The sequence below is a fragment of the Heterodontus francisci genome, chromosome 1 (genome assembly GCF_036365525.1).
Source record: "Heterodontus francisci isolate sHetFra1 chromosome 1, sHetFra1.hap1, whole genome shotgun sequence".
NCBI classification, from domain to species: Eukaryota; Metazoa; Chordata; class Chondrichthyes; order Heterodontiformes; family Heterodontidae; genus Heterodontus; species Heterodontus francisci.
The window spans coordinates 241743401-241768989 of record NC_090371.1 but is presented as its reverse complement, the minus strand read 5'-3'; the positions used below and the strand labels follow the sequence as shown (position 1 = coordinate 241768989).

Genomic DNA, 25589 nt, shown 5'->3' with positions numbered 1-25589 from the left:
GAGACAGAAAGCAGGAAACTACAGGCCAGTTAGCTTAACATTTGTCATAGGGAAAATGCTAGAAGCTATTATTAAAGACTTTATAGCAGGGCACTTAGAAAAAAATCAAGGTAATCAGGCACAGCCAACATGGTTTTGTGAAGGGAAATTATGTTTAACCAGCTTATTGGAGTTCTTTGAAGAAGTAACATGTGTTGTAGATAAAGGGGAACCAGTGGATGTACTGTACTTAAGATTTCCAGAAAGCATTTGATTAGGTGCCACATCAAAGGTTATTGTGGAAAATGCTCATGGCATCGTGGGTAACATTTTGGCATGGATAGAAGATTGGCCAGCTAACAGGAAACAGAGAGTAGGCATAAAAACAAGGAACTTCCGAAGAAGGGTCACTGACCTGAAACGTTAACTCTGCTTCTGTCTCCATAGATGCTGCCAGACCCGCTGAGTATTTCCAGCATAGAGAGTTGGCATAAATTGGTCATTTTTTGATTGGCAAGATGTAACAAGTGGTGTGCCACAGGGTTCAGTGCTGGGGCTTCAAATTTTTACAATTTATATCAATTACTTGGATGAAGGGACCAAATGAATAGTTGCTAAATTTCTTGACGCAAAGATAGGTAGGAAAGTAAGTTATGAAGAGGACATAAGGAGGCTACAAAGGGATATAGACAGGTTAAGTGAGTGTGCAAAGATCTGGTAAATGGAGTATAATGTGGGAAAATATGAATTTAAGAATAAAAAAGAAGTATATTATCTAAATGGTGAGAGATTTCAGAGTTCAGAGATGCAGTGGGATTTGGGTGTCCCAGTGCATGAATCACAAAAAGTTAGCATGCAGGTTCAGCAAGTAAGTAGAAAAGGTAATAGAATGTTATCATTTATTGAGAGAGCAATTAAATACAAAGGTAGAGAGGTTATGCTTCAGTTATACAGGGTATTGCTGAGACCACATCTAGAGTACTGTGTACAGTATTGGTCTCCTTACTTAGGAAGATGCAAATGCGTTGGAAGCAGTTCAGAGAAGGTTTACGAGACTAATACCTGGAATGGGCGGTTTGTCTTATGAGTAAAGATTGGAGGGGCTAGGCTTGTATCCGCTGGAGTTTAGAAGAGAAAGAGGCAACTTGACTGAAACATATAGGATCCGGAGGGGTTTTGACAGGGTGGATGTGGAAAGGATGTTTCCTCTTGTGGGAAAATCTAGAACCAGGGGTCACTGTTTAAAAATAAGGGGTCACCCATATAAGACAGAGATGAGGAGAATTTTTTTCTCTCAGAGGATCGTGAGTCTTTGGAACTCTCTTCCTCAAAAAGCCGTGGAAGCAGAGTCTTTGAATATTTTTAAGGCAGAGATAGATAGATTCTTGATAAGCAAGGGGGTGAAGGGTCATCGGGGGTAGGCGGGAATATGGAGTTGAGGTTACAATCAGATGAGCCATGATCTTGTCGAATAGCGGAGCAGGCTTGAGGGGCCAAGTGGCCTATTCCTGCTCCTAATTCGTATGTTTGTATGTTCGTATGCTCGTGGACCAGTGGAAAGTTTTCCCCCTTATTTCCATTGACTTCAATTTTGCTAGGGCTCCTTGATGCCGCACTTGGTCAAATGTTGCTTTGATGTCAAAGGCAATCATGCTTAACTCACCTCTTTAATTTGGCTGTTATGTCCATGTTTGTACAAAGGCTGTAATGAGGTTTGGAGCCGAGTGGCCCTCACTGAAGCGTGACCGTGCATAAGTGAGTAAGTTGTTGCTGTGTAAGTGCCTCTTGATAGCACTGTCAACAATGCCTTCCATTACTTTGCTGGTGATCGAGCGTAGACTAGGCAGTAATTGGCCGAATTGGATTTGTCCTGCTTTTTCTGGACATGACATTGCTGGGCAATTTTCCAGATTGCTGGGTAGATGCCAGTGTTGTCATTGTACTGGAATAGCTTGGTTAGGTCGCGTGGATAGTTCTGGAGCACACAAGTCTTCAGTACTATTGCCAGGTTGTTGTCAGGGCCCCATTGCCAATGCTTTCAATCATTACTTGATATTACATGAAATGAATTGAATTGGCTGAAGGCTGGCATCTGTGATGCTGTGGATCTCAGGAGGAGGCCAAGCTGGATCATCCACTCGGTAGTTGTGGCTGAAGACAGTTGCAAATTCTTCAGCCTTGCCTTTTGCACTGGTGTGCTGAGTTCCCCCATTATTGAAGTTGGGGATGTTTGTGGAGCCTTCTCCCGCAGTTGGTTAATTGTCCAGCACCATTCACAACTGGATGTGGCAGAACTGCAGAGCTTTGATCTGATCTGTTGGTTGGGGAATCGCCTTGCTCTGTCTCTCGCATGCTACTTCCGCTGTTTGGCATGCATGTAGTCCTGCTTTGTAGCTTCATCAGGTTGGCACCACATTTTCGGTATGCCTGGTGCAGCTCCTGGTATGCTCTCCGGCACTCTTCATTGGTCCCACAGCTTAATTGTAATGGTAGAGTGAGGGATATGCCGGGCCATGAGCTTGTGGGCGAGTGCAATTCTGCTGCTGATGTTGACCCACAGAGCTTCGTGGATGGTCAGTTTAGATCTAGTCTGAATCTATCCCACTTAGAACAATGGTAGTGCCACACAACATGATCGATGAAAACCTCAGTGTAAGGACTTCCTCTCTGCAAAGACTGTGCAATTAACATTCCTACCAATACTGTCATGGACAGATGCAGATGTCCCTTTTCTTTTCGTCTAACCTTCATATCTTCCACTTCCTTTGTGAAGAAAGCTGCAAAGTAGTCAATCAACACTTTAATGGAATGATTTGGCCAACACAACCCCTGGTGTTTTCAGTACAGGATGACATGCAGTATCAATCTGCATAATTTGGTGCATTTCTAAGCATGGAATGTGACAAGTAAAAAGTGACAAGTAACAAGTAAATCAAATTATTCATGAACTTGGCAGTGAAAGGACTTTTTTTTAATGTGAATTTAATAACACACTGCTGAATTTAGTTCCAAGAATTCTGTTGCATGTGGGTGTGTAAAGGCAATTCTAAAACGAGTCATATATGCATACCGACATAATATGTAACAGCCCTTCCCATAATTTATGCAGTTAGGAAATCATCTTGTAGCATTATAAAAAGGGAAATAATACAAGAATAGCACCAGTAAAAGAGACTGAGCAACAGCAGAGAACAGTGAGATTTAATCTGAACATTATGAGGACTGGAGGTTCTGCGCTGCTGCTCTTGGCTACAATTGTACTTTGTTTCATTGCAGTATCGGAAAGTAAGTTGCAGTGCAAACAGGTCATTTAGTACAAATTTACAATTTAACATTGAAATGTTATTATCCAATATGTACTGAACATGTTGGTAGCTCTTAATGTTAAGCATTCTGTCTGTTTGATTTATTTCAGATCGCTCTGTCAGAGGGTTCGAACCAAGGTGCATGTGTGCCAGAGTTACAGATAAATACATTCCTCCTTCAGCAATACTGAAAATCGAGATGTTTTTACCTGGTCCAGGTTGCAGCAAGCTGCAAATCATGTAAGTGTTGATTTGAATCATTAATGAAAACTTTGTTATAAATAAATATCGCCCTTTGAGATTTTAAAGTTATAAAATTCTATTAGGCTCTCCACGGCCCTGTCAGCAATTTATCACTAAAGAGAACTAAAAATCTGCTTTAAAATAAAGAGAATCCTAAAATAGATAGTTGTCTGGAAGGATTGGATCAAGTATCAGCACTGAACTTATTGCTAACCTTCTGAAAGCAGTGATAGACAGTTCACAATTAAATTGCAGGGCTGCGGGGGAAAAGACGGGGCAACGGGACAAGGTGAGTTGCTCTTGGAGAGAACCGATACAGACACAATGAGCCGAATGGCCTCCTTTTGTGCTGTAACCATTCTATGAAATAACTTTGTTGCTCTGAATAAGAATTCAAAATAATAGGAGTTACTTGTTCCAGCTGTTTATGACCAAATGTTGATGGTCAGGATTAGTTGTTTGTGATCAGTTATAATGCAGACAGTGGCTGTTCTTATAGCAGATTATTCTCCAGTGTGTGTGGCCAAATGTAGGATTTTTGCTTAGAAGTAAAACAAAGAATTGACAAATAAAAGCAAAACACTGCGGATGCTGGAAATCTAAAGCAAAGACAGAAAATGCTGGAAATATTCAGCAGGTCAGGTAGCATCCGTGGAGAGAGAAACAGAGGGGGGAATTTTATGCTCTCTCCTGTGTCGGATTTGCAGGTGGGAAGAGCATATAATCAGGCAGGATGGTGGCAGGGTCACCACCCCCACCCCACCCCGTCATCTTCCCGCCTCCATCCAAATTAAGTGTACAGTGGGAAGGCCTGTGAACGGCCTTCCCGCCCCGTGGCCAATTGAAGCCCTTAAGTGGGCAATTAATGCCCAATTAAGTGCCTCATCCTGCCGTCACCGGAATTAGCCCAACGGCGGGGCAGGCCTGTCACCGCACGGGGAGCATGCTAAGCTGAGAACCACCCCTCTACCTTGCTGCCGATCTCCCATTACCCCCTTCCCCGTGACCCTCACCCACAAAATCCCTCCCGCTGAGACCGACCAGTGGCCTGGTCCCAGGGACTAAACTGAGTGCTCTACTGGCAGCCTCTGCAGTGGTGCTGCTCAGTTAAAAAGCTGCTAGCATCTGCTTGGCTGACAGTTCTCAGCAAGCAGGACTTCTGCGGCTTGGTCCTGGGGAAGGCCTGCCACTGCCCACTTAAGTGCCTAATTGGCACTGGATCCAGCGGGCCTTCCCCAGAGGAGGCAAAGCGGGGCTCCCGCCAGGACTTCTGCCAATGGTTGAGACCACCTTTGCTAAGACACAATCCTGGCCAGGGCTAACGTTTCAAGTCGGATATAACTCCAAACAACTTGTAACATTAACTCTGTTTCTCTTTCCACAGATGCTACCTGATCTGAGTATTTCCAGCACTTTTTGTTTTTATTAAAGAATTGGCAAAGATTTGTACAGATTTGTACAGATTCAAAAGCACTGATCAAGGTTAAAAAAAAACATTTAAAAGCTGCTGGTGGAGTTTGATTGGAATCAGAGTTGAACTTTCAAGTTATTATATAAGATTCTCATTATATTAAAGAGAAGTATGATAAATATTATCACAATTGAAGGAATTTTAAAATGAGTAAAATGAGTTTGAAGAACATTGTCAAATCTTGCTAAATTGTGACAAACTATAAGATCCTTTAACAAAACATGAATCATGGAAGTTGTATCACCTGTTTGTACAAACTGTCAAGGTAATAAATATGGCATAAAACAAGAAATGCTAGAACCACTCAGCAGGTCTGCTGAGTGGTTCCAGCATTTCTTGTTTTTATTTCAGATTTCCAGCATCCGCAGTATTTTATTTTTATAATAAATATGGCAGTTCTCTATTTGTTACAGTGCAACAATGAAACATAGAATACGCGTTTGTTTGGATCCTGAAGCAGAGTGGGGCCGTACAATTGTAGCCTTCATGCACAGGTGGGTAACTTGTAAACTGAGCACATACAATCACAGCAACATTGAGCACAGATTTCAATAATTATTGAAACATTTTAAAAGAGGGACAACACATATTTAAGTATGGATTTTTGTACCAGCATTGTTCAGAAAAAATAAATGATCCAAAATTGTCAAAATGGCAGTTGTGGCAAGTTTATTATCTCTCTCTTTCTTCTCTCCTCTTTTTATTTCTCCGTGCTCCTTTCACTTTCTCTCATCTATTTATCTACCTCTGTTCCTGTTCTGAATTTGCTTAATGCATCAGTTTTTCAACATATCTCCTGTCTCTACCATATTGTATAACCTTACTGTTTTCGTTTGCAGATTATACAATTTAGGTGGTTTTTGATATTTTGATATTCACGTTATGATAAACTGGAACTTTCACTAAGGTGATTTTTGCATCTATTTCAGAAATAAAAAGAAAACCATCTACAATCTTGAATGACAGAATCTCTGGTTGTTGATTGGCAGCAGATAGATACATCTGGATTGGATTGTCCATCTGACTTTATGTCCATGATGAAATGTAAATTATCTTGTTGGCGAATGCAATTTTTTGTATTGAAGTAGTTATTTTATATATTGTAATTCATACTGGGAAACTCAAGTGTACTGTGGACTGCAGATCACTGTAAGTTGCTTTAAAATCAATGGGAAATGAGCCTTGTGGAGTTTCGTTTGGATAGAAAGGCTCACTCACCGTGCATAAAGCTTTAATGTTATGAGAGTGCTGGCGAAAGTGTCACTGTACTTGTAACATTAAAAAAAGAACCAAGCTAAATGTAAAAGGTGTGTAAGGATACAGATTACTGTTGTACAGTATACTATAATTTGATCAAACTTAAAAATTGACCGAATTTTATGTACCAGCATGCATTGCAAGGCTGAAAGACTTTTCCAAGCAAACTGCTGCATGTCTCAAGCTGTTTTTCAAAGATAAGGAAGTCCCTGGCTGAGAGCATGGAAAAATTAAAATACTGCAGATGCTGGAAATCTGAAATAAAAACAGAAAATGCTGGAAATACTCAGCAGGTCTGGCAGCATCTGTGGAGCGAGGAACAGAAGCTGGATTTTATGTCTAGCGGACGAGAGCTGGCCACTGACATAAAAGTCGGTGTCGAACCCGCTTCCGCCAGGCCCGGGGATCCGTCCCGCATTTTATGGGTCCCCCAGGCTTTAAGGCTTTAATTGTTCTGAGGCGGGACTTCCACCTGCTTGAGGGAGGAAGTCCCGCCTCATTGAGCTGCTGGCCAATCATTGGGTCAGCAGCTCTTAGTCCCAGCAGCACCACTGGGATCGGTGGGCACCGTTAGGACTGCAGCCCAGCCGAGGACATGGTGCCAGGACTGCAGGTAAATTAGGGATGCCTCGCCGGGGTGATTGGTCGCACCCCGGTGAGGCAAGGGTGGTTGTGTGGGGGGAAGGGGGGGAGCGTCTTGGGTCCTGGGGGTGGTTGGGGAAGCGGGGGTGGTACATAATCGGGCACTCTGTGCCTGTTTGTCTGGGCCCACCCCCGGGGCGCTGAGAGGCCGCCAGCATTCACTGGGCGGCCTTTCACGTCTCCTGGACGCCCGCTTGCCATGGATAAAATCACCGTGGAGGCGGGCAAAGGCCCTTAAGTGTCCTTAAGTGGCAGCCCATTTCTCGCCCCATCCCCACCTCGGCCCACGTAAAGTGGGGCGGAGGTGGGAGTGGGTCGGGAAGGCCTCTTGGAGCCTCCCGCTCAATTTTACGCCAACCCCCCCTCCCCCACCACCATCCGGCTCGCTAGGATGGTGTAAAATTCCAGCCAACGTTTCAGTTCTATGGCCTTTTATCAGAACTGGGAAAAGTTAGAAACGTAATAGGTTTTAAGCAGATGAAATGGTGGAGGGTGGAAAAAGAACAAAAGGGAAGATCTGTGAAGGGCGGAAGATGGAGGCCATTAAGTGACAAAAGAGTTGGTGGGACAGAGCTAAAGGAAGTAATAATGGGACAAGTAAAAAAACAAAAGATGGGTTTACAGGAAGTGCGAATGGCAGAATAATGAATAGCTGTCATTCGAAAGCAAAAACAAGAGAAAAACAAGATTAAGACTGAAACATGCAAAGGAAAAGAAACAAAATGGGGGCAGAGATTACAGTCTAAAATTATTTAATTCAATGTTGAATCCATAAGCCTGTAAAGTGCTTAATCAAAAGATTTGGTGCTCTTCCTCGAGCTTGTGTTGAGCTTCATTGGAACACTGCAGTAAGCCAAGGACAGAGATATCAATGTGAGAGCAAGGTGGAGAATTAAAATGGCAGGCCACCAGAAACTCAAGGTCATGCTTGCGGACTGAGCGGAGGTGTTCCACAAAGCGGTCACCCAATCTGCGGTCGGTCTCCCCAATGTAGAGCAGACAGCAGTGTCAGCAGCAACAACAGTATACTAAATTGAAAGAAGTACACGTAAATCACTGTTTCACCTGGAAAGACTGTTTAGGGCCTTGGACAGTGGGAAGAGAGGAGGTAAGAGGGCCGGCGTTGCATCTTTAGTGCTTGCATGGAAAGATGCCATGGAAAGAGGACGGGTTGTTGAGGGATATGGAGGAGTGGACCAGGGTGTGAACAGAAAGAACAGTCCCTTTGGTTTGCTGAAGGGGGTGGGGGGGAAGACGTGTTTGGTGGTGGCATTATGCTGATAGTAGTGGAAATGGCGGAGGATGATCCTTTGGAAATGTAAGGCTAGTGAGGTGGAAAATGAGGACAAGGGAAACCAGATCGTGGTTCTGGGAAGGAGGGGAAGTGGTGAGAGCAGTAGTGCGGGAAATGGGTCAGACATGGTCGAGGGCTCTGTCAACCACAGTGGCTGGGGGCGGGTGGTGGGGGGGTCATCCTTGGTTGAGGATTGCTCTCACACTGACATCTCTATCCTCAATCTACTGCAGTGTTCCAATGAAGCTCAACAACAAGCTCAAGGAATATCAACTCATCTTGAGCTTAAAGTAAAGTGATAGATCTGTGTATGCTTAGGTGCAATTATTTGTAACAGTACAATTAGAGGCTTACTTGTAATCTCTTGCTGATTTTTAAGTAAAAGGAACTTATTCCAGAAATCTTTGTCTCGAATTGTTTGTTTCACGGGTCTGAAGGCTGTAAACTGTTTGATAAGGGAACGTCTTACAAGTGTCCATGCCATTCAAGGGACCATAGTCATACAGTCATAGTCATAGAGTTTTACAGCACAGTGGCGCAGTGGTTAGCACCACAGCTTCACAGCTCCAGCGACCCGGGTTCAGTTCTGGGTACTGCCTGTGTGGAGTTTGCAAGTTCTCCCTGTGTCTGCGTGGGTTTCCACTGGATGCTCCGGTTTCCTCCCACAGCCAAAGACTTGCAGGTTGATAGGTAAATTGGCCATTGTAAATTGCCCCAAGTGTAGGTAGGTGGTAGGAGAATGTTGGGGATGTGGTAGAGAATATGGGGTTAATGTAGGATTAGTATAAATGGGTGGTTGTTGGTTGGCACAGACTCGGTGGGCCGAAGGGCCTGTTTCAGTGCTGTATCTCTAAATAAAAAAAATAAATAGAAACAGGCCGTTCAGCCCAATGAACCTGCACTGACCGTCAAGCACCCGTCCAAAACTAATCCCACTTCCCTACACTTGGCCCGTAACCTTGTATGTTATGGCGTTTCAAGTGCTCATCTAAATATTTCTTAAATGTCGTGAGTGTTTCTGCCTCTATCACCCCTTCAGGCAGTATGTTCCAGATTCCAACCACAGTCTGCGTGAAAAAAATTTTCCTCAACTCCCTTCTAAACCTCCTGCCCCTTACCTTATCTATGACCCCGAGTGTTTCTGAAAACTTACCCACTGCTGATGTGAAATTAACTGGTCTGTAGTTGCTAGGACTATCCTTAAACCCTTTCTTGAATAAGAGTGTCACATTTGCCACTCTCCAATCCTTTGGCACCTCCCCCGTATCCAGGGAAAATCGGAAGATTATGGCAAGCCCTTCCGTTGTCTCCATCCCACTTCCTGTAGCAACCTGAGATGCAAGCCATCGGGACCAGATCACTTATCTACTCTAAGCATAGCCAGCCTTTTCAGTACCTCCTACTTCTCAATTTTAATCCTATCCCTTGCTTCTACTCTCTCTGCTTCTACTGATATTTTGTCAGCCTCCATTTCCTTAGTGAACACTGATTCATACTACTCATTAACTATGTTAGTCTTGTCCTGCACCTTCTTCGGCCTCCTTGTCTCGAGAGACAATGGGTAAGCACCTGGAGGTGGTCAGTGGTTTGTGAAGCAGTGCCTGGAGTGGCTACAAAGGCCAATTCTAGAGTGACACACTGTTCCATAGGTGCTGCAGATAAAATTGGTTGTCGGGGCTGTTACACAGTTGGCTGTCTCCTTGCGCTTCTGTCTTTTTTCCTGCCAACTGCTAAGTCTCTTCGACTCGCCACGCTTTAGCCCCGCCTTTATGGTTGCCCGCCAGCTCTAGCGATCGCTGGCAACTGACTCCCACGATTTGTGATCAATATCACAAGACTTCATGTCGCGTTTGCAGACATCTTTAAAGCGGAGACATGGACGGCTGGTGGGTCTGATACCAGTGACAAGCTCGCTGTACAATGCGTCCTTGGGGATCCTGCCATCTTCCATGCGACTCACATGGCCAAGCCACCTCAGGCGCCGCTGACTTAGTAGGGTGTATATGCTGGGGATGTTGGCCGCCTCGAGGACTTCTGTGTTGGAGATACGGTCCTGCCACCTGATGCCAAGGATTCTCCGGAGTCAGCGAAGATGGAATGAATTGAGACGTCGATCTTGGCTGACATACGTTGTCCAGGCCTCGCTGCCATAGAGCAAGGTACTGAGGACACAGTCTTGATACACTTGGACTTTTGTGTTCTGTGTCAGTGTGCCATTTTCCCACACTCTCTTGGCCAGTCTGGACATAGCAGAGGAAGCCTTTCCCATGCACTTGTTGATTTCTGCATCTAGAGACAGGTTACTGGTGATAGTTGAGCCTAGGTAGGTGAACTCTTGAACCACTTCCAGAGTGTGGTCGCCGATATTGATGGATGGGGCATTTCTGACGTCCTGTCCCATGATGTTCGTTTTCTTGAGGCTGATGGCTAGGCCAAATTCATTGCAGGCAGCCGCAAACCTGTCGATGAGTCTCTGCAGACACTCTTCATTGTGAATGTTAATGCAGCATCGTCAGCAAAGAGGAGTTCCCTGATGAGGACTTTCCGTACTTTGGTCTTCGCTTTTAGATGGGCAATGATGAACAACCTGCCCCCTGATCTTGTGTGAAGGAAAATTCCTTCTTCTGAAGACTTGAACGCATGTGAGAGCAGCAGGGAGAAGAAGATCCCAAACAGTGTAGGTGCTAGAACACAGCCCTGTTTCACGCCACTCAGGATTAGAAAGGTGTCTAATGAGACACCGCTATGCTGAATTGTGCCTTTCATATTGTCATGGAATGAGGTGATGATACTTAGTAGCTTTGGTGGGCATCCAATCTTTTCTAGTAGTCTGAAGAGACCACGTCTGCTGACGAGGTCAAAGGCTTTGGTGAGATCAATGAAAGCAACGTAGAGGGGCATCTGTTGTTCACGGCATTTCACCTGTAGCTGACGAAGGGAGAACAGCATGTCAATGTTCGATCTCTCAGAGTACTGATTCATCAGTTGAATAGAGCGATAGATGGTAATCAGCAGGAGGTTTTGCTGCCCATGTTGACCTGATGCCATGAGGTCATGGAGTCCAGATGGCCAGGTTGCGGAAGACACCACACAAACCTGGAGACATGCTCGGCGAGTCTTGAAGGGCTCCTCTCAAGTGGTCCATGCAGCAGAACCATTGCTTCAAGCCACTAAATGTCTGCTCCACAATGTTCCTGGACATAGCATGTCTGCTATTGTAGCAGCACTGTCCACATGTTATTGGGTGGCAGAAGCAGCTAGCTCTTGTCACTAAGAAACCACTAAGAAGCTCAAAGATGGCTGCAGAGACTGACTGGCACAGTATAAAAGTATTGTGACTGCTGCCAGGACAGCGGGCCTTCACCAGCATGATGGAGGGGGTGGTTGCACACCATGTGCCTGCTCAGAGAGTGAACTCTTTGTGGTCATGACTGAGATGCGCGACCTGCAAGGCGACATACATGCAGTCAATGGCTCCCAGCACCATGAAGAAGGTCGCTATCCTGGCAAAGTCTTGTCCCCACTCTTCCTGCTTTCCTCTGCTTAAATAGAAGACAATGAAGTTCCCTTTCCTGACATAGAGGGCCTCAGCAATGCACGGCAAACTGTGAGATGTTGGCAATCTCGTCAGCTACAGCCTGGAAGGATCCTCTAGTGTAGAAACTGAGTGAAGTGAACCTCGCTAGCCACTGGCAAGAATCAATTTCACCCTGCTCTGCAGCTGTCCAGTCCGACGAGGTGGCATAGTTCTGTGAGCGCTTTCTTGGTAAAGCGTAGCTGCCGCAGGCACTGGTCCTGGCTGAGGCGAAGGTAGATAAAGTGTTCTCTGAAGGCACTAGGTGGGTAAGGCCCTTCTGCTGAGAGCCCTTCTCCTCCTCCCTCTGCGAGCAGCTTCTCCTCTTGGCTGCCTCCGCTTCATCTCCCTGTGATGCTGCAGTCCATGGGGAGCTGCAAATATAGTCCCCATGACTGCGAGAAGGTGGGAAACTCAAAGGACTATCAAATCCACACCACTGCTTCCAATGATCCAGCACCAATTCCTTCTGATTGAAACAACTTCTGTCAACTCCTGCAACAACACAATAATTCCACTAATGCTGTAGCAACAAAAATAAAGTCTAAACAAGAAGAAACAATAGAGGTAACATAACACTGCTGGGTGTATTCTGCAGACTGCCACTATTGAAAAAGATACAGAGGAGCAAAGCTGCAGGGAAATTACAGAGAGGCGCAAAAAAAATAGTGTAATGATAATGGGGGACTTCATTATCCTAATATAGACTGGGATAGTAATAGTGTAAAGGGTTTCTGAAGTATATTCGGGAGAATTTTCTAGATCAGTATTTTTCTAACCCAACCAGGAACAAAGCATTGCTGGATCTGGTTCTGGGGAATGAGGTAGGTCAAGTGGAGCAAGCACCAGTCAAGAAACTTTTAGGGAATAGTGATCATAGTACCATAAAGTTTAGGTTAGCTACGGAAAAGGACAAGGAGCAATCTAAAGTAAAAATACTAGCATGCTGGAAGGCCATTCTAGCGGGGTGAGAACGAATCGTTCCAGGTAAATTGGAATCAAATAATGGCAGACAGAACTGTAACAAAACAATGGGCTGCCTTTAAAGAGGAGATGGTTTGGTACAATTGAGCTGCATTCCCACAAAGGGGAAGGTAGGTCAACCAAAGAGAGATCTCCCTGGATGATGACAGAGATAAAGGCCAGAATTTTGCCGGCACTTCAGAGACATGGTGGGAGATAGTAGGGCTGGAAAAACTATGGCAGAAGGCATCAGGAGGGAAGTCTGATGTCTTCACGTCACTTCCGGATATTACATGAGGCAACCGGGCTGGGTGGAGGAGGTCGCACTTCCACAGGGTGGAAAGTAATTGAGCCTGTTAAACAGGCAATTAACTCCCATCTTATGCGCTGTTTCAGATCTTACGAGGGGTGCATGGGAACAGCGGGGCTTCAGAGCCTCACCAGCTGTAACAAGGCGGAAGCTCAGTGGTAGATCAGTCATTACTGTAGTTGGCAGCTATTGCTAGTGGTAACGCAGCTTGGTTGGGTGGGTTATATTGGGGGCACAGCGGCATTAGCAGTTTGGTGCCAAGACACACTTGGCTGGCACAGGAGAGACACTCTGGTTGCATACCCTCTCTAACTTGGCACATGTATGTGAACAATAAGGTGGGGTGGGATAGCCCTGAAAAGTTAGTTCAACTACTTGCTATGGGTCTCATTCAATCAGGTTTTGAGGCCTCCAGTAAGGAGGAACATTGGAGAGGGAGAGAGCTGTAGCCACCGTGAGCAGGGCTGCAGCACACAGAGGGGCAACAGGGTCATGAGGCTGGAAGGGGGCACAGGGAGCAGAGGGGTACGCAACCAACCTGTTGTGCACAAAAGAGGCTACCCACAAGAGAGGGTTTACAATCAAAGGCTGAGCTTCCTGCAAATGTCGGAGCAACAGAGTCGCTGAAGACTGCATCACTGAGCTGTGCACCATGATGGAGGATGAGCTGAGCCCCCTGGGAAATGGTGGGCATCCAATGCCAGTGATGTTGAAGGTCACGACGGTGCTGAATTTCTATGCCTCGGGATCATTCCGGGGATCTTCTGGTGATATCTGTGGGATTTTACAGTCTGCAGCTCATTGCTGCATCAAGATGGTCACTAATGCCATGTTCAAGAGGACCAGCCAATACATGCACTTTTGCACTGACCTGGACAGTCAGGCTGAGAAGGCTATAGGGTTCAGGGCCATAGTTGGTTTCCGCCAGGTGTAGGGTGTCATCAACTGCATGCATGTGGCCATCAAGGCTCCGATGGAGCAGGCAGCAACCTTCATCAACAGGAAGAGCTTCCACTCACTCAATGTGCAAATCATCTGCGACCATCACAAACGGATCCTTCAAGACTATGCACAGTTCTTGGGAAGCAGCCACAACGTCTAAGTACTAAGGCAGTCCCAGGTGCTCGACTTTTTCAATACCCCCACTCGTCTTCAAGGATGGATACTGGCTGACAAGGGCTACTCACTGAAGACATGACTACTTGCACCTGTGAGGAACTCATGCACAGATGCAGAGAAGCAACACTGTAGATGTAACCATCTATCTTCGACAGGTTACTCCACTCAACGTATACGAAAATTATGAGAAATAATGAGACAACACTCAAAGCCCAAATTAAACATTAATGTCTTCACTAAGTTTGGTAGAATACCAATTAACAATGCACTACATTCGTTAGCAATCCGTTAACCAAAATACTTTACAAGATGTTATACACGCAATAACCCAGTGAGCGATCAGCTCCTGTTGATCATATTCTTCAGCAACAGACCAAGTTGCCCGGCTGCAGTCTCAGTGACAACATTTTCCCTGGAGTACAGTTCTAGGTAGTGTTCCACCCAGCGGTCCATTTACTTGCATTGGTCAGTGATTGTGTCCACTGATTTAGATTTGAGGGGGGTAATCTTCTTGATGGTTGGCCCAAAAGCTCTCTGAATGCCATCATACATTCCTCTTATATTTCCTGTGTCAGAGGCCAGCTGAATATGACTGAATAGATGTTGCCAGTAGTCATTAGCGCAGCGCCTGGCTGTTCTTTGTGCAGCGCTTCTGGCAGCTTTAAGTGCGACGGATGTTAACTCGCTGGGGGCTTTCTTGTAGTTCAGCAGTGCAATGCGCTTAGCGGCTATGACAGGTTCCAGCTCTTCAATGTGATATTGAAACCAGTCTGCATTCCGCTTCACACGATTGCCATAGGTGGTCATTGCTGAGTCATAGATGGCGTCTCTGACGTGGGCCCACTTGGTCCCTGCATCCCCTGTGGGAGTGTTTTGGAGGGCTTTTTCAAGTGACTTTAGAAACTTACGTAACAGCTGTGGATAAGAGATTCTGCTAGCGTTGATGCGCGGGCGGCCCTTCTGCTTGGAGTGATGCAGCTTCTTTGGTTTGAGTCTAACCTTGCTGCACACCAGGGATTGGTCGGTGTCGCAGTCCGCACTGTGGAAGCTGTGTGTGATTTGAATGCTGTTTAAAGAGGCTCGCCTTGTGATGATGAGGTCCAGCTGGTGCCAACAACGTGATCTTGGGTGCCTCCAAGAAACTTGGTGACAGGGTTTAGTGTGAAAGAATGAGTTGGTGATGCAGAGGTTATGATAGGTACACAACTCAAGCAGTCTCTGTCCATTCTATTTCATCCTTCCAATGCCATAGCGCCCAAGGCAGGAGGGCCACGAGTCATGGTCGGCCCCAACCCTGGCATTAAAGTCCCCCAGCCGGATTAGGTGTTCGGTGTTGGGGATGCTATTAATGATATTATGGAGTTCCTCATAGAACTGGTCTTTAGCGTCAGGTGAGGAGCAGAGTGTTCGAGCATAGATGCTGAGTAGGTGTACTCGACCAGAGGTGTTGAACAGTCGGATGGACAGTATGCGTTCCGAGCCATTTGAGGGTGGCTCTATCATGCTGAGCAAAGAGTTTCTGATGGCAAAGCCCACTCCGTGCTGTCTTGGTTCTTCAGGATCCCTACCCTGCCAGAAGGTGTAGTCTTGCTCTCTTAGAGATCCGCTCGCAGGGTGGCGTGTCGCCTGAAGCGCTGCAATGTCCACATTGAGTCTACTGAGCTCGTTGTTGATGATGGCGGTCTTCCGAGAATCGTTGATTTGTGTAAAGTCTTCCGACAGGCCAGGACACATAGTTCTGACATTCCAGCTTGCAAAACGAAGGGCTGGTACCTTCTTTCCTTTTTTGGTCATGCTGTTTGGTGCGGTTTTACAGTCCACTTGTCAGGCAATGACCCTGAGCTCCAAGCACCCATTGAAGCAGGTGGACTGTGGCGGGACAGAACCTTACTGACTGGGGGCTGCCCGGTTTGAGGCGGGCGGTAGCTGTCCAGTGAGATGCGATGACCTCTCCCACCGACAAAGGCAACCCGCAACGCCCAATCTCTACGCCAATTGAGCTGGACTTATCACCCGTAACTGCTGCCTTCCGTGTTGAGTTGGTCGCTGTGAGGCGACTATGGAGTGACCTCTCCATGGCGCATGCCTGGGCGGATGTATGGAGGTTGTGAGTTGTCCAAGCGTCAAAACCCCCCTCTCGGCCTTCCTGGTGGGGTCCAAAGGAGTTCAGAGCACAACGTTTGGCACCAGTATGGCTGCAGGAACTGCCAGAAACATGCCAAAGGTGACACATGACCGCCTTCGGGGTTCCGCTCCGGATTTTCTGTTAGGGTTTACTCACTTAGCCTTGTTGGGGCCTTGTTGGGGCCCCTATGCAGGGGTAGGTGGATGCCGGTGGGAGGAGGTGGGGGGAAGAGGGGAAGGGGGTGCGGGGGGGAGGGGGTGCGAGGAGGAGGAGTGCGGTGGGAAGGGGTGGAGGGCAGGGGGGCGGGGGGAGCTGGGAGGGGGGCTGCAGGGGGTAGGGGAGAGGCGTGCAGGGGAAGGGGGTGCGAGGGGCAGATGGTGCAAGGGGGGAGTTGGGAAGGGGGTGCCACGGGGGTGGGGGGAAGGGGGTGCGAGGGGGTGCGGGGAAGGGTGTGCGAGGTGGGGTGAGCTGGGAGCGGTGGGGGGGGAGGGGGTGCAGGTAATAAAACATTGCATCAGCTCCCACCACTGTCCCTTTTACAATGGTGTACTACTGCTGGGATCGGGATCGGGATCTGGGAGCCGAGCCGGAGCCACGGGGAAAGCTTGTGTGGAAACAGCGCGGAGTCGCCGAGTGAGTGGGAGGCGCTGCTGGGACCATGCGGTCGCTCTTCCTCCTGATTGCCGCCGTGGACGGGCTCCCTGAACACAGCCAAGTGGCCTTTCTGTCCAGTTGGCCCAGCTTGGCCACCACTGGCAGGGTCTTCATCAGCATTCCACCCCCCCCCGGATTGCTAGCCGTTCACCCCCTCTCCGCAGTGAACCCCTCTTCCAGCCCCACCACTAAGTATACCCACCACTAGGTCCTGCACCTCTAAGTATATATTGCCCTAGTTAGGCCACAGTTGGAGTACTGTGTACAAATCTGGTCACCACACTATAGGAAGGATGTGATTGCACTAGAGAGGGTGCAGTGAAGATTCACCATGATGTTGCGTGGGCTGGAGCATTTCAGCCATGAAGAGAGACTGGGTAGGCTAGGGTTGTTTTCCTTAGAGCAGAGAAGACTGAGAGGGGACATGATTGAGGTATACAAAATTATGAGGGGCATTGATAGGATAGATCGGAAGAAATTTTTTCCCTTAGTGGAGGGGTCAATAACCAGGGGGCATAGATTTAAGGTAAGGGGCAGGAGGTTTAGAGGGGATTTGAGGAAAAAAATTTCACCCAGAGGGTGGTTGGAATCTGGAATGCACTGCCTGAATGGGTGGTAAAGGCAGGTACCCTCACAACATTTAAGAAGTATTTAGATGAGCACTTGAAACGCCATAGCATACAAGGCTATGGGTCAAGTGCTGGAAAATGGGATTTGAATAGATTGGTGCTTGATGACCGGCAGGGACACGATGGGCCGAATGGCCTGTTTCTGTGTATAAATCTATGACTCTGTGACTCTACCCTCTCGGTCCCTAATAGGCCCCATTTCTCCCTTACTACTAGCTTACTATTTGCATGCCGGTAGAAGATCGTTGGGTTCCCTTTTATGTTGACTACCATTCTATTTTCATATTCTCTCTTTGCCAGTATTATTTTCCTCTTCACCTCCCCTCTCAATTTATTGTACATGGCCTGGTTCTCACTTGATGAGTTCACCTGACACCGTCTTTTTTTTGTTTCATCGTCACCTCTATCTCCTTCATCAACAAAGGATCACTATTCTTGGTTTCCCTACCTTTCACCTTTGTTGGAATGTTCCTAGCTTGTACCTGAAGCATCTAATCCTTAAAGATAACCTATTGTTCTGATACAGCTCTTCCTGCCAGTCTTTGGTTCCATTCTACCCTGGATAGATCCCTTCACCCTCTTCCAATCTTGATGTTCTACCTTATTTTGTTCTTTATTTTTCTGCATTACTAGTCTAAACCTTATGATACAATGATCACTCTTACCCAAGTGTTACCCCACAGACATTTGGTCCACTTGGCCCACCTCATTTTCCAGCACCAGATCCAGCAATGCCTCTTTTATAGTTGGGTTGAGAGCATATTGATCAAAGAAGTTCATCTGAATGCATTTTAGAAATCCGTCCTCCTCCTTAACCTTTACTCTAGAATTATCCCAATCGATATTTGGGTAATTAAAGTTCCCCAATATCACCACTCTATAGTTCTTGCACATCTCTGTGATTTCCCTTCATATTTGCTCCTCTATCTTTCTCTCACTATTTGAAGGCCTATTGAATACCCATAGTAGAATGATCATACGCTTTGTGCTCCTCAACTCTAACCAAATAGATTCTGTCCTTTCCCCTTCAAGGACATCCTCTGTTTCCTGCAGTGCAATGTCTTCCATAATTAGGACTGCCACCCCATTGCCCTTTTATCCTTCTCTATCTTTTCTGAACACTTTATATCCTTGTATATTAAGTGTCCAGCCATTTTTAAGCCACATTTCTGTTATTTCCACTACATCATATTCCCAGACTGCTATTTGTGCTTGTAGCTCATCAACCTTATTCACCACACTTTGTGCATTAACACACATGATTTGTAATTCTGCCTTTGCATTCCTCATAGTCCTCTCTGTTCATTTCACTCTAATATTCCCTTCTCTAGTACTATCTAAAATTCTCACTCTGACCCCACTTTGCTATTTCCTACCCTAGTGCTATCTGTCTCTTCCAATTCTGTGTACCTTGGGCCAGAATTTAACATTAGGCTGGCTGAAGAGTCAGTGGTGAGCCCACCTCTGCTGGGCTAGGGAAGCCACGATGGGATTTTTCAGTCCCCAGGCCTTTAATTGGTCTTGGATGGGACTTCCTGCCTCCTTGAGGCAAGAAATCCCACCTGATGGAGCTGCCGACCAATCAGTGGGCCGGCAGCTCACCGTCCCAGCAGCGCCACCGGGAGTGGTGGGCACTGCTGGAACTGCACGCAGCTTCAGCAGGAAGAGGAGAGATGGCCCCAGAAAGAAGATTTTTTTGGGGCCTCGCTGGTTGTCACCAGCGCTGCAAGCTGGGTCACATGGGGGGGTGGGAGGGAGTGTTGCGCATTGGGGGTGGTTGGGTCATCAGGGGCAGCCCTCAGTGGGGCACAGGGTGCCTGATCAGGAGGGCCACCATTCCCCCCTCCCTCCCCAGCCCACAAGAAGGCCACCACGTTTTAGCTGGCGGTGTTCTTGGGCTTTTTGCTGTTTACCCACCACAGGTAAAGTACCAGTGGCGGCAGGAGGTGGCCCTTAAGCGACAGTTAATTGGCCACTTAAGGGTCATGATTGGCCTGGGGCAGGCGGGCTGTTTCTCATTGTTGCCGCCATCCCGCGTAAAATGGCAGTGGAGGCGGGAAGGCGTCAGAAATGGCACCCCCCGCCTCCCACTCAGTTTTTCAGCCCTGTCTGCCACCAGCTGCTCTTTTGTGGAGTGTAAAATTCCAGCCTTGGTGTTCCTCTCTTGTATTAACTCCTGGTTCCCACACTCCTGCCAAGTTAGGTTAAACACTCCCCAATAACACTAGCAAATTGCCCTGCAAGGACTTTTGTCCCAGCTCTGTACAGGTGCAATCCATTTTGCCTGTACATGTCCCACCTTCTCCAGAATTGGTCCCAGTGTCCCAGGAATCTAAAGCCCTCCCTCCTGCACCATCTTTCCAGCCATGCATTCATCTGCACTATCCTATTTCTATACTCACTCGCGCGTGGTAATTGGAGTAATCCAAAGATTACTACTTTTGAGGTCATGCTTGCTAATTTCCTACCTAGCTCTCTAAAATCTTTCTGTAGGACTGCATCCCTCTTCCTACATATGCTGTTGGTACTAATGTGGACCACAACTATGGCTGTTCACCCTCTCCCCTCAGGGTACTCTGCCATTCAGTGGCATCATTGACCCTGGTACCAGGCAGGCAACACTTCCTCCTGGATTCACATCTGCGGCCACAGTTCCCCTGACTATGGAATCTCTTATCACTATCACTCTTCCAGTCTTCCTTGTACCTCCTGCCCCTGTACAGCTGAGTCACCCGTGGTGCCATGGCATTTGCTCTGGTTGCTCTCCCCAGATAAACCATCACTTTCCACAGTACTCAGAACTTAATACCAGCAGGAACCCTCCATTCATAACCATATCAGAGATCAACTGTTCTTAATAATCTTTATTGTTCAGAATGATTGCCATTATCCTTAACCTGTCTTTTGTTTTTAATGAAGCAAGGGGCTCTCCTTGTTCCGATGTATCATCCTCCATCTGCCTATTCATTCCTTTAAGTAATCCTCTAATTGATGGAGCATTATTTTATCATTTTACTCATTATCTCTGTCAGTTCATCTAAATATCTTCCTGTATTGTGCTCAGTAAAATTTCCCTTTGCACTGTATAATGACGTATTACATAAACTCAATATGCTAATCATCTTTGTCCTCATTGATCTCTCAATCCAGTTGATCATTCCATCCCCCTTCACCATTCCTTTCACTGTCTTCAAAGATCCATCTATTTCTTTCCACCTCAAAACATGCAGCACATCTCTTGCAATTGCTTCTCCTTCCATGCCCTCATGGTCATTTTGTTATAAAAACCCTGATGAATTTAGTCAAGAGCAACTGGAAATGTTGTCAATCACTGAGGGATATTTATCAGTGCCTGACTTGCCATGATGTAGTAATACCATGGACTGACCAAATGTGTTTGCGGTGCAGGACTGCAGGAACTACAAAAAAATCAGAGGACCATTATGGATGTCATTGCTTTAATAAGGGGAAATTGAACTATATCGTCACTGTTCTTTCCACTCAGAAAGCAGGGACACAACAGGCTGAAGTGTTAGAGACTTAAAGGGTGTGAAACCAGTTTATTTTTTAAAAAACCTTGTACCAAAATTAATTATCTTCTGAAACGCAGTCTGGCAAGAAGTAAAACTTAATAAATTCTTGCTTGTGAATTCCATATGGGAAGGGTGGATTCAATAAGATAAAAGAAGTTGCCTGACCTGATTCTCCAAAGCTCCTCTTTCCTTTTAAAAAAAAATATCCTTGACTATTTAGCAGTGATATTTCAGCCAAAACAAATCCACACCATGCGTCTCTAATTTAAAATGTGTGTAGCCAATTTCAAACACGTTTTTCCCTAATTCCTTAACTCTCCCACTTACTGGGGCACAATTAAAATGAACACTCAATAACCATTCATGCTTCCATGCACCTTAACAATATTGATTTCCAGATGGGTTATGAGCTCTGAAATTTCCATTTTTCATGATAATCTCAAATTGTGCACCTAAGGATTACTCATATAGTTTTCAAAACTAGATGTCTGTCATGCCCGTCCACAGAAAACCAAATTCATTAGTTGATGACTAAATCAAACAGTTTGCCAATTATTCCAAATTAGTTCAAAACCGAAAGCAGAAAACAGTTGCAGTTTCCAATAAACAGGTTATCAGTTGGCAACATCCTTGTTAACTTTCAAGGTCTCTTCTACTATTTGAAGGGGTTGCTTCTCAATTTCTGGCTGCACGTCAGTCCCACTTTCCTGATATTTGTCCATCAATGTGGAAGGAGCTAGCATGTTGCAGGACCTTCTCACAGGACTATGCCTGTCCTGGTCAAGGTGGCCACCCACAGGTTCAAGCAGCGCACAGTCGAAGAGGTCATTTGGCTAAGCTGCCTGCCTCTCTTCTGAGGCTATGTTCATTCCCGGCTGTCTCTGCAGTGGAACCACGCAGTGTCTGCCAGTACACTTAAGGCCTTCCACAAACAGTTAGCTCTGGAGGGACTGGAGTACATCATTGACATGCAGAAACATATTTTAATTTATTCTTTTTACATTTCTTTCGTTTAACTGACTACTTACAGTTTATTGTTTGTGCCCCTTCAAAATGGGGGCACTTGTTAATTTTTTGATGACACAATCATTTAAATTGACAATAATAAACAGAATTAATTTTCAAGATCATGTCGCCAGCAGCAAGCTTTCACAAATTCACACACACTTTCAGAGAATGAAAATAAAACTCAGCAGCCTTTTCTTTTCCATGGTGCCTTTTCCTAAAATTAAGAGATTACAGTTATTTATCAATTTAATCTCCAATACTGGTGATTTTTTTTTAGCTGATTAATCTGGTACAATCTAGTAATCTTTTTAGATTTCTTGCCTGAATTGTGTATGCCACTCCAGGATTTGAGCACATAAATCAAGGTTGACATTCCAATGTAGTACTGAGGGAGTGCTGCACTGTTGGAGTGCCGTCTTTTGGATGCAACGTTAAACAAAGGCCCCATCTAACAGCTTGGGTGGATGTAAAAGATCCTATGTCACTATTTCAAAGAAGAGCAGGGGAGGTATCCCCAGCATCCTGGCCAATATTTATCCCTCAATCAACATCACAAAAACTGTTTATCCAATTATTATCACATTGCTGTTTGTGGGGGGTTGCTGTGCGCAAGTTGGCTGCTGTGTTTCCTACACTACAACAGTGACAACACTTCAAAAATTCTTCATTGGCTGTAAAGCACTTTGAGAAGTCAGGTGGTCATGATAGGGTTATATAAATGTAAGTCCTTCTTTTATTTCCTTGCTGAATTCAAATAAACAGCAGGACTTGCCTGATTCACAATGGAAAAAGCTGGTGTCCTAAGTATCCTTCATCAAAGTGAACAATTTGTCTGCACTCATTTTGTCTGGCCTACACTCTTGAATTCCCTCCTTAAACTCTTCCACCTCTCTTTCCTTCTTTAAGATTCTTCTTAAAACTCACCTGTTTGTTCAAGCTTTTGGTTACTCCTCCTAATATCAACCTTTGTCTCAGCATCCGCCTTGATACATTTTTCTATGCTACAGGCACAATATAAATGAAAGATGTCATTGGATTGATTTCGCCAATCTCCATAAATTTGAAAACTTCAATTAGATCACCTCAATGGCGATAAAAAAAAGATAAAATCTGGCTTCACATTTTGTAGCAGACTTCTCACTTAATTATTTTAAGTAGGCAAAAAACCCCAGATATTAACCTTCTATTAGAGCACAGGATATGCAAAATAACTTATCAGCAGATGTTTGGGTATAAAGTGCTGCCATTTCCTGGTTGTAGCCACAGATTTACTGCATTTAGACATTTTGCTATTTCCAAAACCTTTGCAACTCCCACAAGGGAATTCAGAATGAAAGAAACAATGAGGACTTTTTATAATGTGTAAACCGAGCAAGATAAGGGGCAGTTTAAAACTGGCCAGAAGACAGGCATGTGGGCTGTTAAAATTGTCCATGGGATGTACCCGCTGAGGACCCACCCCCTTCCCACAGTTTCCAGTTTTAACCTGCTCTTGTGAGCAGGCAAAAAAAACATCCTCAAGCAACCGGCGGGGTCCTTTGTTAAATATGGAGATTGGACTCAGATGATATCACCAGTGTAAGAATATTTAGAGGGATTTAGCATTGCAAGAGTTAAATGGCCCTTTACATTTCTCTAAAACCTTAGTTCTGAAGAAATACATCACCTTAGACTTCTAAGTTGATCCTTGTGATTGCAAAAGAAAATAATTATTATTGCTTCAAAAGAAAGGAAAAAAGGACTGTCTACAACTCTTGGGGGAAAAATTCGATAAGGCACATTAGCGGGTGCAATGCATGATTACCTTGTTCCCGACGAAAGTCATGCGGGCAGCAAGCAACTTTGTGCTGCCTGCTCATTTCCTTGATTGTGGTATGCAGCCCAGTGCTAAATGCATTGCTGAGTGGTAGCACACTCAGCAGGGGGTCAAGGCTCATGCAAGGCGAGCACCAATTAAAGCTCACCTGCACTTCTTAAACAGGAGGTGCATTCTGGCGGCAGAAGTGGGTGGACGTGGCTAGGAAAGACTTGCTGAGTAGCAATAAACCAGAGCAATGGAGCACCAGGCCAGAGAGAAGGCTCCTAGGTTTTCAGAAGCAGAGCTGAAGGCCTTACTGCAAGGTGGAAAGAGGTCATCTTTCCACAGGGAACCAGGCCCTCCAGACATAAACTGCAAAGGGAGTGGGAGCAGATAGCCACGGAGGTCATTGTCAGGAGTCTGGCCCCAAGGACCTGGATATAGTGGCAGTAAATGTTCAATGACCTCACCCAAAGGAGGCTGAAATGGATCATCAACTTGGCACTTTTGCCTGCTTCAGCTTTGACATTTTCACTGACGTGCTGGGCTGTGCCATCATTCAGGTTGGGGATGTTCATTGAGCCTTCTCCTCCTGTTAGTTGATTAATTGTCTGCCATCATTCACAATTAGATGTGGCAGGACTGCAGAGCTTCAATCTGATCCATTGGTTTTGGGATCACTCACCTTTACCTATAGCATACTGTTGAGCATGCATGTAGTGCTTTTTTTTTAGCACTGAAACAGGCCCTTCAGCCCACCGAGTATGTGCTGACCAACAACCACCCATTTATACTAATCCTAAATTAATCCCATATTCCCTACCACATCCCCACCATTCTCCTACCACCTACCTACACTAGGGGCAATTTACAATGGCCAATTTACCTATCAACCTGTAAGCCTTTGGCTGTGGGAGGAAACCAGAGCACCCGGCAGAAACCCACACGGTCACAGGGAGAACTTGCAAACTCCGCACAGGCAGTACACAGAACTGAACCCAGGTCGCTGGAGCTGCGAGGTTGCGGTGCTAACCACTGCGCCACCCTGTGCTGTGTTATAGCTTCATCAGGTTGGCACCTCATTTTTAGGTATACCTAGTGCTGCTCCTGACCTCCTCATTGAACCTGTGTTGGTCCCCTGCCTGGTTGTAATGTTAGAGTGAGGGATATGCTGAGGCATAAGGTTTACAGATTGTGATGGAATTCTGCTGCTGCTGATGATCCACAGCACCTAATGGATGCTCAGTTTTAAGCTGCTAGATGTGTTTTGAACCTATCCCATTTAGCATGGTGGAGGATGTCTTCAGTGTGATAACGGGACTTTGTCTCCACAAGGACTGTGTGGTGGTCATCCTACCAAAACTGTCATGGATAGATGCATCTGCATCAGGTAGATCAATAAGGATGAGGTTAAGTAGGTTTTTTTTTCTCATGTTGGTTCTCTTAACACCAGATCCAGTCTGGCAGCTATGTCCTTCTGGCCTTGGCCAGCTCGGTCAGTAGTGGTGCTACTGAGCCACTCCTGGTGATGGACATTGAAGACCTCACCCAAACTATATCCAATGCCCTTGCTACCCTCAGTTCTTCCTCCAAGTAATGTTCAACCCAGAAGAGTACTGATTTATCAGTTGAATAGAGCGACAGATGGTAATCAGCAGGAGGTTTTGCTGCCCATGTTGACCTGA

The 25589-nt window shown here is 45.9% G+C and overlaps 1 protein-coding gene across 1 annotated transcript; it reads left to right on the top strand.

The window, feature by feature from the left end:
• Positions 1-2492: 2492 nt before the first annotated feature.
• Positions 2493-6920, top strand: LOC137371707 (interleukin-8-like). Its single transcript, XM_068034567.1, has 5 exons — positions 2493-2552; positions 3108-3264; positions 3395-3524; positions 5412-5492; positions 5928-6920. Exons 1-5 carry the CDS (start codon positions 2493-2495, stop codon positions 5959-5961), a joined length of 462 nt encoding a protein of 153 aa, XP_067890668.1. The 3' UTR covers positions 5962-6920.
• The last annotated feature ends 18669 nt before the right edge of the window (positions 6921-25589 follow it).

Coding starts and splice junctions, on each gene's coding strand:
- LOC137371707 (XM_068034567.1), top strand. CDS start 2,493: ATGAGCTTGTGGGCGAGTGCAATTCTGCTGCTGATGTTGACCCACAGA. Junction 2,553..3,107: donor CCCACAGAGCTTCGTGGATG/GTCAGTTTAGAT, acceptor ATCATCTTGTAG/CATTATAAAAAGGGAAATAA. Junction 3,525..5,411: donor TGCAGCAAGCTGCAAATCAT/GTAAGTGTTGAT, acceptor TATTTGTTACAG/TGCAACAATGAAACATAGAA.